At 44.5% G+C, this 17,000-nt stretch overlaps 1 protein-coding gene across 1 annotated transcript in view; it reads left to right on the top strand.

The window, feature by feature from the left end:
* The window catches only part of LOC110516643 (nociceptin receptor-like), a 79,079-nt gene extending 63,312 nt beyond the window's left edge, over window positions 1-15,767 (top strand). Inside the window, exon 4 of the mRNA XM_036989001.2 lies at window positions 14,174-15,767. Coding sequence (XP_036844896.1) covers window positions 14,174-14,700 — 527 coding nt within the window. The 3' untranslated portion in view covers window positions 14,701-15,767. The remainder of the gene's footprint in view (window positions 1-14,173) is intronic.
* Window positions 15,768-17,000: the final 1,233 nt, after the last annotated feature.

Raw genomic sequence — 17,000 nt, 5'->3', positions numbered from 1 at the left:
CTGGGTCAGCTAGAGGGAGTATCATGTGGTCTGGGTCAGCTAGGAGGAGAATCATGTGCTCTGGTTCCTCCTGGGTCAGCTAGAGGGAGTATCATGTGCTCTGGTTCCTCCTGGGTCAGCTAGAGGGAGTATCATGTGGTCTGGTTCCTCCTGGGTCAGCTAGAGGGAGTATCATGTGGTCTGGTTCCTCCTGGGTCAGCTAGAGGGAGTATCATGTGGTCTGGTTCCTCCTGGGTCAGCTAGAAGGAGTATCATGTGGTCTGGGTCAGCTAGAGGGAGTATCATGTGGTCTGGTTCCTCCTGGGTCAGCTAGAGGGAGTATCATGTGGTCTGGGTCAGCTAGAGGGAGTATCATGTGGTCTGGTTCCTCCTGGGTCAGCTAGAGGGAGTATCATGTGGTCTGGTTCCTCCTGGGTCAGCTAGAGGGAGTATCATGTGGTCTGGTTCCTCCTGGGTCAGCTAGAGGGAGTATCATGTGGTCTGGGTCAGCTAGAGGGAGTATCATGTGGTCTGGTTCCTCCTGGGTCAGCTAGAGGGAGTATCATGTGGTCTGGGTCAGCTAGAGGGAGTATCATGTGGTCTGGTTCCTCCTGGGTCAGCTAGAGGGAGTATCATGTGGTCTGGTTCCTCCTAGGTCAGCTAGAGGGAGTATCATGTGGTCTGGTTCCTCCTGGGTCAGCTAGAGGGAGTATCATGTGGTCTGGTTCCTCCTGGGTCAGCTAGAAGGAGTATCATGTGGTCTGGGTCAGCTAGAGGGAGTATCATGTGGTCTGGTTCCTCCTGGGTCAGCTAGAAGGAGTATCATGTGGTCTGGGTCAGCTAGAGGGAGTATCATGTGCTCTGGTTCCTCCTGGGTCAGCTAGAGGGAGTATCATGTGGTCTGGGTCAGCTAGAGGGAGTATCATGTGGTCTGGTTCCTCCTGGGTCAGCTAGAAGGAGTATCATGTTGTCTGGGTCAGCTAGGGGGAGAATCATGTGCTCTGGTTCGTCCTGGGTCAGCTAGAGCGAGTATCATGTGCTCTGGTTCCTCCTGGGTCAGCTAGAGCGAGTATCATGTGGTCTGGTTCCTCCTGGGTCAGCTAGAGGGAGTATCATGGGGAGTGTCATGTGGTCTGGTTACTAGGGGGAGTGTCGTGTGGTCTGGTTTCTAGGGGGAGTGTCATGTGGTTTGATTACTAGGGGGAATGTAATGCAATGTGTGTGATATGACCAGGGGAATCCAATCACAGACCTTTTCACTGTTACTGCTATATTCACTATCTCCACACACATATACACACTAAAATACACACACACGCACACACACACACACACACACACACACACACACACACACACACACACACACACACACACACACACACACACACACACACACACACACACACACACACACAGAGGAGGAGAGGCTTTAAAAATGGACAAGGCCACACTGACCAAAGTAATGGCTTTGAACAAGTGTGTGTGTGTGTGTGTGTGTGTGTGTGTGTGTGTGTGTGTGTGTGTGTGTGTGTGTGTGTGTGTGTGTGTGTGTGTGTGTGTGTGTGTATGTGTGTGGAGATAGTGAATATAGCAGTAACAGTGAAAAGGTCACTACAGCTACAGACTGTGATAAAGTCCTTACCATTAGGTCAGTGGAATTAGAGATTGTTTACAGTCTAGTTCAGTGCAACAACACCAGGACACGTGAATAGAATCACCATCTGCTCTCCTCCACTTCAAAAGCCACTACAGGATGCCGTTAACAGTTTGTCACTCTGTGCGTCTGAAATAGACCTGGAGCTCAAGTAGAAAACCCAACATCTGTCTTATAATGTTTAATAACCTCATCAGGCCCCAAGGACCCCTTAGATGATATCTGTGTTTTGTTGTTGTTGTTGTTGTTGTTCACTACTTTCATTTATCTTCATGTCCGTTCCTGAGTTTTTTTAGCCTTTTATTTTCAGGACAACCAGGTGAGGAACGGATGTAACTCAATTAGAAGCCCTGGAAAATCAATAGCACGTTCCTGATAGTATGTTCAAAACCTCAAACAGCAACAACTATTCATCATGATTCATTCATTCATAATTGCACTTCTGGGTGAGGAATTTGAATGCTTTTAAAACGTTATTCACACAGGATATTTAACAGATTCTATGTTATAATATATACATAATAGCACTGTTGCTCTGAATGCTAGAAGAGTTGTGAAGTTAGGTTCCTCGTGGACAGAGGAGGAGCAGACAGGAGAGAGGCAGAGAATGAGAAGAAAGCAAATGGGAGGGAGGGAGGGAAATGGAGAGGCAGTAGTGAGAGAGGGGGAGAGAGAGAGAGAGAGAGGCACAGAGAGAGGCACAGAGAGCGAGAGAGAGAGAGAGAGAGAGAGAGAGGCACCAAGAGAGGCACAGAGAGAGGCACAGAGAGCGAGAGAGAGAGAGAGAGAGAGAGAGAGAGAGAGAGAGGCACAGAGAGAGGCACAGAGAGCGAGAGAGAGAGAGAGAGAGAGAGAGAGAGAGAGGCACAGAGAGAGGCACAGAGAGTGAGAGAGAGAGAGAGAGAGAGAGAGAGGCACCAAGAGAGGCAGCACTGTAGGCTGAATGTGATCTCTCTATAATCTGTAGACCCTGTAGACCCAGTACCTGCAGGGCTCATAGAGAACTCATTAATGATTCACAAGCATATTTTAAGACAATGAATTAAACATCAGACTGTTAGAAGTACCAGTTTGAGGAAGCATTGCTTCACAGCTATTTTCAGGTCTCTCCAGAGATGTTAGATCTTGTTCAAGTCCAGGCTCTGGCTGGGTCACTCAAGGGCATTCTTGTCCTGAAGCCACTCCTGCATTGTCTTGGCTGTGTGCTTAGGGTCTTTGTCCTGTTAGAAGGTGAATCTTCACCTCAGTCTGAGGTCGTGAGTGCTCTGGAGCTGGTTTTCATCAAGGATCTCTATGTACTTTGCTCTGTTTAAAAAAATCCCCACAGCTGCTGATGCTACCACCACCATGCTTCACCGTAAGGATGGTGCCAGGTTCCCTCCAGACGTGACGCTTGGCATTCAGACCAAAGAGTTCAATCTTGGTTTCATCAGACCAGAGAATCTTGTTTCTCATGGTTTGAGAGTCTTTAGGTGCCTTTTGGAAAACTCCAAGCGGGCTGTCATGTGCCTTTTACTGAGAAGTGGTCTGGCCACTCTACCATAAAGGCCTGGTTGGTGGAGTGCTGCAAAGATGGTTGTCCTTCTGGAAGGTTCTCCCATCTCCACAGAGGAACTCTAGAGTTCTGTCAGAGTGACCATTGGGTTTTTGGTCACCTCCCTGACCAAGGCCCTTCTCCCCGACCGCTCAGTTTGCCCGGGCGGCCAGCTCTAGGAAGAGTCTTGGTGGTTCCAAACTTCTTCCATTTAAGAATGATGGAGGCCACTGTGTTCTTGGGGACCTTCAATGCTGCAGAAATGTTTTGGTACCCTTCCCCAGATCTGTGCCTCGACACAATCCTGTCTCGGAGCTCTACAGACAATTCCTTCGACCTCATGGCTTGGTTTTTGCTCTGACATGCAGTGTCAACTGTGGGACCTTATTTCAACAGGTGTGTGCCTTTCCAAATCATGTCCAATGAATTGAATTTGCCACAGGTGGACTCCAATCAAGTTGTTGAAACATCTCAAGGAAGATCAATGGAAACAGGATGCAGCTGATCTCAATTTAGTCTCCTAGCAAAGGGTCTGAGTACTTATGTAAATAAGGTATTTCTGTCTTTTATTTTTAATACATTTGCAAACATTTAAAAACAAAACACTTTTTGTTATAATCTGTTATAATTCTGTTATATTCTCCACCTGGCACAGCCAGAAGAGGACTGGCCACCCCTCATAGCCTGGTTCCTCTCTAGGTTTCTTCCTAGGTGTTGGCCTTTCTAGGGAGTTTTTGGCCACCTGGCCACCTGGCTCCTGCACCTGCATTGCTTGCTGTTTGGGGTTTTAGGCTGGGTTTCTGTACAGCACTTTGAGATATCAGCTGATGTACGAAGGGCTATATAAATACATTTGATTTGATTTGATTTGATTTAGAAACATCTCAAGGATGATCAATGGAAACAGGATTAACCTGAGCTCAATTTCGAGTCTCACAGCAAAGTATGCTTATGTAAATAATGTATTTCTGTTTTTGCCTTGTCATGATTGGGTATTGTGTGTAGATTTCTGAGGGATGATCAACTATAGAATAAGTCTGTAATGTAAAATGTTGAAAAAATCAACAGGTCTTGTGTCCTTTCCCAAAAGCATTGTGTCTGTGGGCTGCAGGGTAGCCTAGTGGTTAGAGCGTTGTTCAAACCCCCGAGCTGACAAGGTACACATCTGTTGTTCTAACTAAAGCGTTACCAGGCTAAGCTTCAAACCGTACATTAAACTAAAGCGTTACCAGGCTACGCCCTGGGGCGGCAGGGTAGCCTACTGGTTAGAGCGTTGGACTAGTTCAAAAGTTCAAGTCCCCGAGCTGACAAGGTAAAAATCTGTCGTTCTGCCCCTGAACAAGGCAGTTAACCCACTGTTCCTAGGCCGTCATTGAAAATAAGAATTTGTTCTTAACTGACTTGCCTAGTTAAATAAAGGTTAAAAATAATATATATATTTTTTAAATCTGCTTATTAATTTGTAGCGTTTTGGACTTCAAAACTCTTTTAAACATTGTGTGTTTGAGCTCTAGTCTGTGAGTCAGAATGGTTTTTAGCTACAAACTATTATTATGACCCAAAAGACTCCCAAACAGTACATGTTTTACTCTGTGACATCATCACAATTTACACAAGAGTCGTTTGGGATGCAGACAAGCTTTCTGTCTGTCCCAAGGGGGACATGTTTTAGTTTGGGGGTGGGGGGCACTACACAGCTGATTCAAAACATTTAACTAACCATCAAGCTTTGATCATTTGAATCAGCTGTGTAGTGTTAGGGCCAAAAACCAAAACGTGCACCCCTTGGGGAGAGGGGAGGGGAGGAGGGGAGGGGGTGGAAGAGAGGAGGGGAGGAGGGGGTGGGAGAGAGGAGGAGAGGAGGGGATGAGGGTGTGGGAGAGGGTAGGAGAGGGGGTGGGAGAGAGGAGGGGAGGGGAGGGGAGGGGAGGAGGGTGTGGGAGACTACTAGACTACTGTTATAACCCCTAACACTAGACTACTGTTATAACCCCTCACACTAGACTGTTGTTATAACCCCTCACACTAGACTACTGTTATAACCCCTCACACTAGACTGCTGTTATAACCCCTCACACTAGACTACTGACATAACCCCTCACACTAGACTACTGTTATAACCCCTCACACTAGACTGCTGTTATAACCCCTCACACTAGACTGTTGTTATAACCCCTCACACTAGACTGTTGTTATAACCCCTCACACTAGACTGTTGTTATAACCCCTCACACTAGACTGTTGTTATAACCCCTCACACTAGACTGTTGTTATAACCCCTCACACTAGACTGTTGTTATAACCCCTCACACTCGACTACTGTTATAACCCCTCACACTAGACTACTGTTATAACCCCTCACACTAGACTGTTGTTATAACCCCTCACACTAGACTACTGTTATAACCCCTCACACTAGACTGTTGTTATAACCCCTCACACTAGACTGTTGTTATAACCCCTCACACTAGACTGTTGTTATAACCCCTCACACTAGACTACTGTTATAACCCCTCACACTAGACTACTGTTATAACCCCTCACACTAGACTACTGTTATAACCCCTCACACTAGACTGTTGTTATAACCCCTCACACTAGACTACTGTTATAACCCCTCACACTAGACTACTGTTATAACCCCTCACACTAGACTGTTGTTATAACCCCTCACACTAGACTACTGTTATAACCCCTCACACTAGACTGTTGTTATAACCCCTCACACTAGACTGTTGTTATAACCCCTCACACTAGACTGTTGTTATAACCCCTCACACTAGACTACTGTTATAACCCCTCACACTAGACTGTTGTTATAACCCCTCACACTAGACTACTGTTATAACCCCTCACACTAGACTTTTTTTTATTTATTTTTTATTTTTTATTTTTTATTTCACCTTTATTTAACCAGGTAGGCTAGTTGAGAACAAGTTCTCATTTGCAACTGCGACCTGGCCAAGATAAGGCATAGCAGTGTGAACAGACAACACAGAGTTACACATGGAGTAAACAATTAACAAGTCAATAACACAGTAGAAAAAAGGGGAGTCTATATATACATTGTGTGCAAAAGGCATGAGAAGGTAGGCAAATAATTACAATTATGCAGATTAACACTGGAGTGATAAATGATCAGATGGTTATGTACAGGTAGAGATATTGGTGTGCAAAAGAGCAGAAAAATAAATAAATAAAAACAGTATGGGGATGAGGTAGGTGAAAATGGGTGGGCTATTTAACCAATAGACTATGTACAGCTGCAGCGATCGGTTAGCTGCTCAGATAGCAGATGTTTGAAGTTGGTGAGGGAGATAAAAGTCTCCAACTTCAGCGATTTTTGCAATTCGTTCCAGTCACAGGCAGCAGAGAACTGGAACGAAAGGCGGCCAAATGAGGTGTTGGCTTTAGGGATGATCAGTGAGATACACCTGCTGGAGCGCGTGCTACGGATGGGTGTTGCCATCGTAACCAGTGAACTGAGATAAGGCGGAGCTTTACCTAGCATGGACTTGTAGATGACCTGAAGCCAGTGGGTCTGGCGACGAATATGTAGCGAGGGCCAGCCGACTAGAGCATGCAAGTCGCAGTGGTGGGTGGTATAAGGTGCTTTAGTGACAAAACGGATCGCACTGTGATAAACTGCATCCAGTTTGCTGAGTAGAGTGTTGGAAGCAATTTTGTAGATGACATCGCCGAAGTCGAGGATCGGTAGGATAGTCAGATTTACTAGGGTAAGTTTGGCGGCGTGAGTGAAGGAGGCTTTGTTGCGGAATAGAAAGCCGACTCTTGATTTGATTTTCAATTGGAGATGTTTGATATGGGTCTGGAAGGAGAGTTTTGAGTCTAGCCAGACTACTGTTATAACCACTCACACTAGACTGTTGTTATAATCCCTCACACTAGACTACTGTTATAACCCCTCACACTAGACTACTGTTATAACCCCTCACACTAGACTACTGTTATAACCCCTCACACTAGACTACTGTTATAACCCCTCACTAGACTGTTGTTATAACCCCTCACACAAGACTACTGTTATAACCCCTCACACTAGACTACTGTTATAACCCCTAACACTAGACTACTGTTATAACCCCTCACACTAGACTGTTGTTATAACCCCTCACACTAGACTACTGTTATAACCCCTCACGCTAGTCTACTGTTATAACCCCTCACACTAGACTACTGTTATAACCCCTCACACTAGACTACTGTTATAACCCCTCACACTAGAGTACTGTTATAACCCCTCACACTAGACTAATGTTGGAACCACTCACACTAGACTACTGTTATAACCTCTCACACTAGACTGTTGTTATAACCCCTCACACTAGACTACTGTTATAACCCCTCACACTAGACTACTGTTATAACCCCTCACACTAGACTACTGTTATAACCCCTCACACTAGACTATTGTTATGACCCCTCACACTAGACTACTGTTATAACCCCTCACACTAGACTACTGTTATAACCCCTCACACTAGACTTCTGTTATAACCCCTCACACTAGACTACTGTTATAACCCCTCACACTAGACTGTTGTTATAACCCCTCACACTAGACTACTGTTATAACCCCTCACACTAGACTGTTGTTATAACCCCTCACACTAGACTACTGTTATAACCACTCACACTAGACTGTTGTTATAACCCCTCACACTAGACTACTGTTATAACCCCTCACACTAGACTACTGTTATAACCCCTCACACTAGACTACTGTTATAACCCCGCACACTAGACTATTGTTATAACCCCTCACACTAGACTACTGTTATAACCCCTCACACTAGACTACTGTTATAACCCCTCACATTAGACTTCTGTTATAACCCCTCACACTAGACTACTGTTATAACCCCTCACACTAGACTACTGTTATAGCCCCTAGACTACTGTTATCACCCCTCACACTAGACTATTGTTATAACCCCTCACACTAGACTACTGTTATAACCCCTAACACTAGACTACTGTTATAACCCCTCACACTAGACTGTTGTTATAACCCCTCACACTAGACTACTGTTATAACCCCTCACACTAGACTACTGTTATAACCCCTCACACTAGACTACTGTTATAACCCCTCACACTAGACTACTGTTATAACCCCTCACACTAGACTACTGTTATAACCCCTCACACTAGACTACTGTTATAACCCCTCACACTAGACTACTGGTATAACCCCTCACACTAGACTACTGTTATAACCCCTCACACTAGACTACTGGTATAACCCCTCACACTAGACTACAGTTATAACCCCTCACACTAGACTACAGTTATAACCCCTCACACTGGTGCCACAATAGAGAGAAGACGAAGAAAACGTGGTGTTTTTGGATATTGATAAGCGATTGTCAAGGATGCAGATAAATTCCAGCAGTTTGTTGTTCAGATTATTTGTTTGCAAATTGTGATCTATAGGCAAAGAGAGCTTCAAACGCTGTTTATTGATTGTGGAGTTTGAATAGTGTGAGAAGACAATATACTGTATTTGGTGAGAATCACGCCGTATGGCTTTAAGTCCATTCTTGCTCTTAAAGGGGCAGTAGCCTACCTTGGGAGTACCTTTTTCAATTGCAGCATTATTTAATCTGCAGTTATTATTCTGCTATTTATTCTGTTACCAATAATTTGTACATGTTAATAGTATCTTCTGATTACAATTAGATGAGACAATATTTGTAATCTATTAGCTTCCAAAATATAAGTATATATCTATCAGTGTGATGACAACATTCTGATGGAATGGCTCGTCCTGCACATGGTAAAACCCCCAGAATGTATTGAGTGAATGTTGGGAAAAGATCTTGGTACCTTTCTATACAAAACAATGTGAATGAAAACGGGACTCGGACCACAAAACAGATGAAGAGATCAGGCAAAAGGGTTGAGTCCTCATTCAAAGGGAACGGAGCTCTTTTGACTTTAAAAAGAGGACTTAGAGAGAACGCCAAGAGTGTGCAAAGCTGTCATCAAGGCAAATGGTGGCTGCATTGAAGAATGTCAAATATAAAATATATTTAGATTTGTTTAACACTTTTTTTGGTTACTGCATGATTCCATATGTGTCATTTCATAGTTATGATGTCTTCACTATTATTCTACAATGTAGAAAATAGTTTTAAAAAATAAAGAAAACCCTTGAATGAGCATGTGTGTCCAAACTTTTGACTGGTTGAGTTCAGCAAATAACAAAGAGAGACTCCTTGTCACGGATTGAAATTGAAGTGGATTTAACTTGCCACTTGCATCCTTTTTAGCGAGCAGAGGGACACTAGTTCACGCCGAGGTATCGACAGGGACAGTGAGAGAAGCGATACAGTGACACTGGTTACATCCGCAATCAATTTTCAACTTTGTCACCGACAAACAACAAGGGAGCATTGATCGCAGTGTGAGAATGATCTCGTCCTCATCTAGCTAGCTTGCTACTGTTGCAAGTAAGGAAGGTTTTTTTAGGGACATACAGACAGGTGTTGTACTGTACTGCAACAAGGCAAGGCTACATGATGAACAGTAAGGGACAGAGAGCCCTGGGGGACTCCTTTTGTAACTGCAGCGGAGTCTGAGATGTGACTGTTGAGGTTTGTGAGGTGTAGGGTTGTACTGTTGTTTCCTACTGTGCTGCAGCTAGGCAGGAACAGGACGTCCCATTGATCCAGCTGTCAGGAGAGGCACTTTACTGGAATAGATGTGAGGATTAATCCCAAAATGGCACCCTATTCCTTATGTAGTTCTCTACTTTTGACATAGGTCAAAAGTAGTGCACTAAATAGGGACTGGGGTGCCATTTTGGGACAACGCTAGCGTGCTCGTAATAATCCGAAAGGGTAAGAAGACATTCAGGTTCGGATGAGCTCTCAGAACTACAGAGTGGGAAGACATGTTTAATGTCATGTGGCTATGTCCCAAATGAAACCCTATTCCCTATTTAGTGCACTACTTTTGACAATGGCACTAAAGTTGTGCACATTATAGAGAATAGGGTTCAGTTTGGGATGCATCCTAGATAAAAGCTTTGAACTGGATTTGCGAGCATCTTCATAATCTCCCCCAGAGAGAGAGAGAGAGAGACAGAGAGAGAGAGAGAGAGAGAGAGAGAGAGAGAGAGACAGAGAGAGAGAGAGAGAGAGAGAGAGAGAGTTTCTTCTTCACACCAGTGACAAGTGGTTCTTTTAAAAAAAAAAATATTAACTTAGAAATCGTCTTTTGAAGTTGATTTGATTCAGGCTCCCTTCAGGCTGCCAAGTCAGGGTTCGTAAATTTGTATATATATATATATATCCCCTGAATTGTGTTTTGTATTACAGAGCTATAGGGCTGTCAAGAGTTCTCAGCTGCTTGGGTTTAGAGGCAGTTTTAAAAGGCAGGCTGTCAGAAAAGTTAAAGCAAATGTCACAGTCAAAGTGATTATACGCTGAGGAAGGGGAAAAAAATCTGAATTAAAAGCTTGTGGACAGTTCTTCAACCTCAAGGTGTTGGGTTTTGAGTGTATTTTGGATTCTGTTATGTAATTTATTCGTATGTTGATTTGTTTATTTTGTGAGTGAAAAGGCATCAACAACAGAAGAGAGTGTCTATTTGAGAGTCATTCCAGCTGTCTACGGTCAACAGCAGAAGATATAATGACTCCCAAATAGACACTCTCGTCTGTTGTCGAACGTGGACAGATACAATGAGGAATGCTTGTCCAACAGTCTTGAAGGAGTTCCCACGTATGCTGAGCACTTGTTGGCTGCTTTTTCTTCCCTCTGCGTTCCAACTCATCCCAAACCATCTCAATTGGGGTTGAGGTCATGGTGATTGTGGAGGCCAGATCATCTGATGCAGCACTCCATTACTCTCCTCGCGGTTTAGCCATAATTATGACTTTGTGGCTGTTGCAACTTAGTGACGACATTGTACACGAGCTCCAACTGATTCCTGTTCATTTTCTTATTACGCGTGACAAGCAAAGTCTAACTCTCGTGAGAAAGGACTGTCTGTCTTGGGGGGGGGGCATATAGTCGGCCTCAGAGCCAATGAGAAGAAAGAAGGGGATTTGTCAGGGAACTCCCCTGGACACTTGCTGCATTCAAACCAAATTGTCCTGAACAAGTAAAATAATTTGGGATCTGGACATTTAATGAGTTGGATTTAGCCCATTTTTTTGATTAGACATACGAGGATGAAAATTACATATCATGTAAGGATATCTATTGAAATTATAATTTTTTTGAGAAATATGAATACATACATGAACAGGTAATGACTACAGATTTTGATACGTTTCTGAAAAGATGTGTATTCCTTCATACCTTAGTGGAAAGGCTTAGATATATCAGAATGTTGACCCTTTCCAGGGTTAGAATATTAGACAAATAGACTATTACAAAAGTATGTGGACACCCCATTCAAATCTTTTGATTCCGCCATTTCATCCACACCCGTTGCTGACAGGTGTATAAAACAACCATGCAATCTCCATAGACAAACACTGGTAGGAGAATGCCTTACTAAAGAGCTGATTGACTTTCAACGTGGTGTAACGGATGTGAAATAGCTAGCTAGTTAGCGGTGGTGTGCGCTAAATAGCCTTTCATGACGTCACTTGCTCTGAGACCTTGAAGTAGTGGTTCCCCTTGCTCTGCAAGGGCCGCGGCTTTTGTGGAGCGATGGGTAACGATGCTTCAAGGGGTGACTGTTGTTGATGTGTGCAGAGGGTCCCTGGTTCACGCCCGGGTATGGGCGAGGGGACGGTCTAAAGTTATACTGTTACAGTGGCACGTTCATAGGATGCCACCTTTCCAACAAGTCAGTTTCTGCCCTGCAGGAGCTGCCCCAGTTCAACTGTAAGTGCTGTTATTGTGAAGTAGAAACGTCTAGGAGCAACAACGGCTCAGCCGTAAAGTGGTAGGCCACACAAGCTAAACCGAACGGGACCGCCGAGTGCTGAAGTGGTTAGTGCGTAAAAATCGTCTGTCCTCTGGAAGCAATGTCAGCACAAGAACTGTTCGTTGGGAGCTTCATAAAATGGGTTTCCATGGCCGAGCAGCCGCAAACAAGCCTAAGATCACCGTGCGCAATGCCAATCGTCAGTTGTGGTGTAAAGCTCGCCGCCATTGGTCTCTGGAGCAGTGGAAACGTATTCTCTGGAGTGATGCATCACGCTTCACCATCTGGCAGTCCGATGGATGAATCACAGTTTGGTGGATGCCAGGGGAACTTTGCCATGCATAGTGCCAACTGTAAAGTTTGGTGGAGGAGGAAAAATGGTCTGCGGCATGCGCATCATGTGTCTGCCTTGAACGTGTCTAACCCCAGATATCTTTTTGGACTCATGCAGTAGCAGGGAGATTTCAGAGGTCTGGATTGGATGCATGTTGAAACTGTCCCATTACAGAGAAATCCTAGCTCCGCATATTCAATGAATTAAGGACATGAGTATCTGGAGAATGGCTACTACTTCTTTCATAAAATGTCAGGTATCTGGAAATATATAGATAAAGGTAAACCCCTGATATTGACCCCTTTCGCCCAGTGGTATGTGTTTTTGAGTGATGCAAAGAGACGGACTTCCTAGCAGTGATTTGATTGATTATCCTCTCTGCTCAATCCTCCTACTGTACTAATCCCTTGGTCCTATGTACTAATCCCTTGGTCCTATGTACTAAACCCTTGGTCCTATGTACTAAACCCTTGGTCCTATGTGCTAAACCCTTGGTCCTATGTACTAAACCCTTGGTCCTATGTACTAATCCCTTGGTCCTATGTACTAATCCCTTGGTCCTATGTACTAATCCCTTGGTCCTATGTACTAATCCCTTGGCTCTATGCACTAAACCCCTCGTCCTATGTACTAAACGCTTGGTCCTATGTACTAATTCCTTGGTCCTATGTACTAAACGCTTGGTCCTATGTGCTAAACCCTTGGTCCTATGTGCTAAACCCATGGTCCTATGTACTAATTCCTTGGTCCTATATGCTAAACCCTTGTTTCTATGTACTAAACCCTTGGTTCTATGTACTAATCCCTTGGTCCTATGTACTAATTCCTTGGTCCTATGTACTAAACGCTTGGTCCTATGTACTAAACCCTTGGTCCTATGTACTAATTCCTTGGTCCTATGTGCTAAACCCTTGGTTCTATGTACTAAACCCTTGGTTCTATGTACTAATCCCTTGGTCCTATGTACTAATTCCTTGGTTCTATGTACTAAACGCTTGGTCCTATGTGCTAAACCCTTGGTCCTATGTGCTAAACCCTTGGTCCTATGTGCTAAACGCTTGGTCCTATGTGCTAAACCCTTGGTCCTATGTGCTAAACGCTTGGTCCTATGTGGAAAACACTTGGTCCTATGTGGAAAACATTTGGTCCTAGGTGTGTGTACAGGATGTGGGGTTTGGAGCCGAACACACATTTCTGTTGGACATTTGTAGATATTGGACAATTGTCTTCTTCTGTGTCCTGTCCCTGTAGGTGTGGTGTCCTAACCCCTACAGTAACCCTAACCTATGTCCTAACCCTTAACCCTTGTGTCCTAACCCCTACCCCTATAGTAACGCTAACCTATGTCCTAACCCTTAACCCTGGTGTCCTAACCCCTACCCCTACAGTAACGCTAACCTATGTCCTAACCCTTAACCCTCGTGTCCTAACCCTTGTGTCCTAACCCCTACCCTATGTCCTAACCCTTAACCCTTGTGTCCTAACCCCTACCCTATGTCCTAACCCTTAACCCTTGTGTCCTAACCCTTAACCCTTGTGTCCTAACCCTTAACCCTGGTGTCCTAACCACTACCCTATATCCTAACCCTTAACCCTCGTGTCCTAACCCCTACCCTATGTCCTAACCCTTAACCCTTGTGTCCTAACCCTTAACCCTTGTGTCCTAACCCTTAACCCTAGTGTCCTAACCACTACCCTATATCCTAACCCTTGAACCCTCGTGTCCTAACCCCTAACATATGCCCTGTCCTCCTCCTAGGTGTAGAGTGTATCGTAGTCCTCCCAGACCCTCGTAGCTACTGGGACCCGGTGTTCGGCACCTGCGTTTTCCTCTTTTCCTTCCTCATCCCAGTGGCCATCATCAGTGTCTGCTACAGCCTGATGGTGAAGCGCCTTCGCAGCGTCCGCATCCTGTCCGGCTCCAAGGAGAAGGACCGCAACCTGCACCGCATCACTCGCATGGTCCTGGTCGTAGTGGCAGCCTTCGTGGTCTGTTGGACCCCAGTCCAGATCATGGCTCTGGCCCAGTCATTGGGCTTCAACCTGAGTAGCCTCCTCACCATGGCCCTGATGCACTTCTGTATCGCGCTGGGCTACGTCAACAGCAGTCTTAACCCAGTCCTCTACGCCTTCCTGGACGAGAACTTCAAGAGGTGCTTCAGGGAGTTCTGCCACCCGGGTCCGTTCCGCCTGGACAGCCGGCAGCAGTCGGGTCGGATGAGGAGCATCGCCCGCGAGGTGGCTTACAATTGCAAGACGGCGGATGGGAATACAAATCCCGCATGACTAGGCGTGGAGCTACCCTTGGTCTGCAAGGAACCCCAGAACAACCACCACCAAAGGACAGGGAACTCCAACATGGAGCTCACCCAGATCACTACCCTCTAGCAGGATGTCGGCCCCCTGGGCTGGGGCCAAACGGGGAAAGGCCAAGGAAGAGGACCGGAGGTGGCCCAAGGCAGGGGCACTGTCCGAATGGCCTGGTTGGGGCCAAATCTGGGCCGGAGCTGTTTGGAGGCCTAACAGCAGGGTTAGGTAGTCTAACGGACCTTCTACTAGGGACTAAGGGGCTTCTCTGTGTCTTTAGGGAACATGGATGCTATTAACATGTATGTCATGTTGTCTTTATTTAATTGGTTTAATCATTTTCAGGACGATTAAGTTCAGAGTTTAGGTCTATGTGCTTCATGGACAATTTACGCGAATGTCAACAGTTTTTGCTCACACTTATCTCAACTCTGAGTGTGTTGATTGGTTGATTAATTACGTTGTCGTGGTCATCTTTTAAATGTTTGTTTTATAGATGCTTTTTTGTTTGTTTCTACGCTGTAGGTAATTACTTTAAGTGGATGTTGTTAGTTTATTTCTGTTTTATTTTGTTCGAGAGAAACAATTCGTCTGATTCCATGGCCTTAAATACCAAACAAAGTCTGTATAAATACTATCCACTATCCTGGGATAAAGAGTGTCAGTTCTTGATGGTGCTGTACTGTAACTTTCCTTGTTTGTTTTGTATCACCTTGCAGGTGTTGTGTAGGAATGCAGGTGTTGTGTAGGAACAAACAACACATCACAACAGAGACTTGCTTGTTGAAGCCTTTATTATTCATTGTTACGATGAAATAATGGCAGATGATGATGATGCTGATGCTCCGCGTATGAATATTTCTGCTTGACGTCCTGTAAAAATGAAGCAAACATATTTTGTACTATAATTTGTTTGAATCCAGGCTATATCACATCTGGCTGTGATTGGGAGTCCCATAGAACGGCCCAGCGTCGTCCAGGTTTGGACGGTGTAGGCCATCATTGTAAATAAGAATTTGTTCATAACTGACTTGCCGAGTTAAATATTTTTTTTTTTTAAAGTTACTCTGGATACTTAACACGGTGTTACCCTGGATACGTGACACGGTGTTACCCTGGATACATAACACGGTGTTACCCTGGATACATAACACGATGTTACCCTGGATACAGAACACGGTGTTACCCTGGATACATAACACGATGTTACCCTGGATACAGAACACGATGTTACCCTGGATACGTGACACGGTGTTACCCTGGATACATAACACGGTGTTACCCTGGATACATAACACGATGTTACCCTGGATACAGAACACGGTGTTACCCTGGATACATAACACGATGTTACCCTGGATACGTGACACGGTGTTACCCTGGATACATAACACGGTGTTACCCTGGATACATAACACGGTGTTACCCTGGATACATAACACGGTGTTACCCTGGATACATAACACGGTTTTCTTCTATATGCCTCCAGAAAGTATTCACACCCTTTTACTTTTTCCACACTTTGTTATGAATTGAACATTAAATTGAGATTGTTTTGTCACAAGACCCCGTAGTGTCAAAGTGGAATTATGTTTTTTGAATTAAAAAAAACAATTAAAAAAGAAAAGCTGAAACATCAATAAGTTTTCAACCGTTTTGTAATGTGCTCAAAAAGGAACATAATAAGTTGCATGGACTCACTCTGTGTGCAGTAATAGTATTTAACATGATTTTTGAATCACTACCTCGTCTTTGTACCCAACACATATAAGGTGCGTACTAGGCTGAAAAGTGCCACCGGTACCGGGTAACCCAAAGGCCCAAGAGAGAGTGGGCAACCCAGAGTCCGATATCCCAATTATCTGTAAGGTCCCTAAGTCGAGCAGTGAATTTCAAACACAGATTCAACCACAAAGACCAGAGAGGTTTCCTAAAGTGTCACGAAGACGGGCTCCTATTGGAAGAAATATAATATTCCTTAGAGCAGTAAAGCAGGTAAAGTTATTAATTACACTTTGGATGGCGTATCAATACACCCAGTCACTACAAAGATACGGCCGTGCTTCCTAACTCAGTTGCCGGAGAGGAAGGAAACCACTCAGGGATTTCACCATGAGGCCAATGGTGACTTTTAAAACAGTTAGAGTTTAATGGCTGTGATAAGAGAAAACTGAGGATGGGATCAACAACATTATAGTTTCTCCACAAAACTAACATAATTAACATAGTGAAAAGAAGGAAGTCTGTACAGAATAAAATATTCCCAAACATGCATCCTG

The sequence above is a fragment of the Oncorhynchus mykiss genome, chromosome 9, assembly GCF_057628025.1.
Source record: "Oncorhynchus mykiss isolate SJ-2025 chromosome 9, ASM5762802v1, whole genome shotgun sequence".
NCBI lineage: Eukaryota > Metazoa > Chordata > Actinopteri > Salmoniformes > Salmonidae > Oncorhynchus > Oncorhynchus mykiss.
Note: the sequence above shows the minus strand (reverse complement) of the source record. Positions and strands in the feature narration are given on the sequence as shown.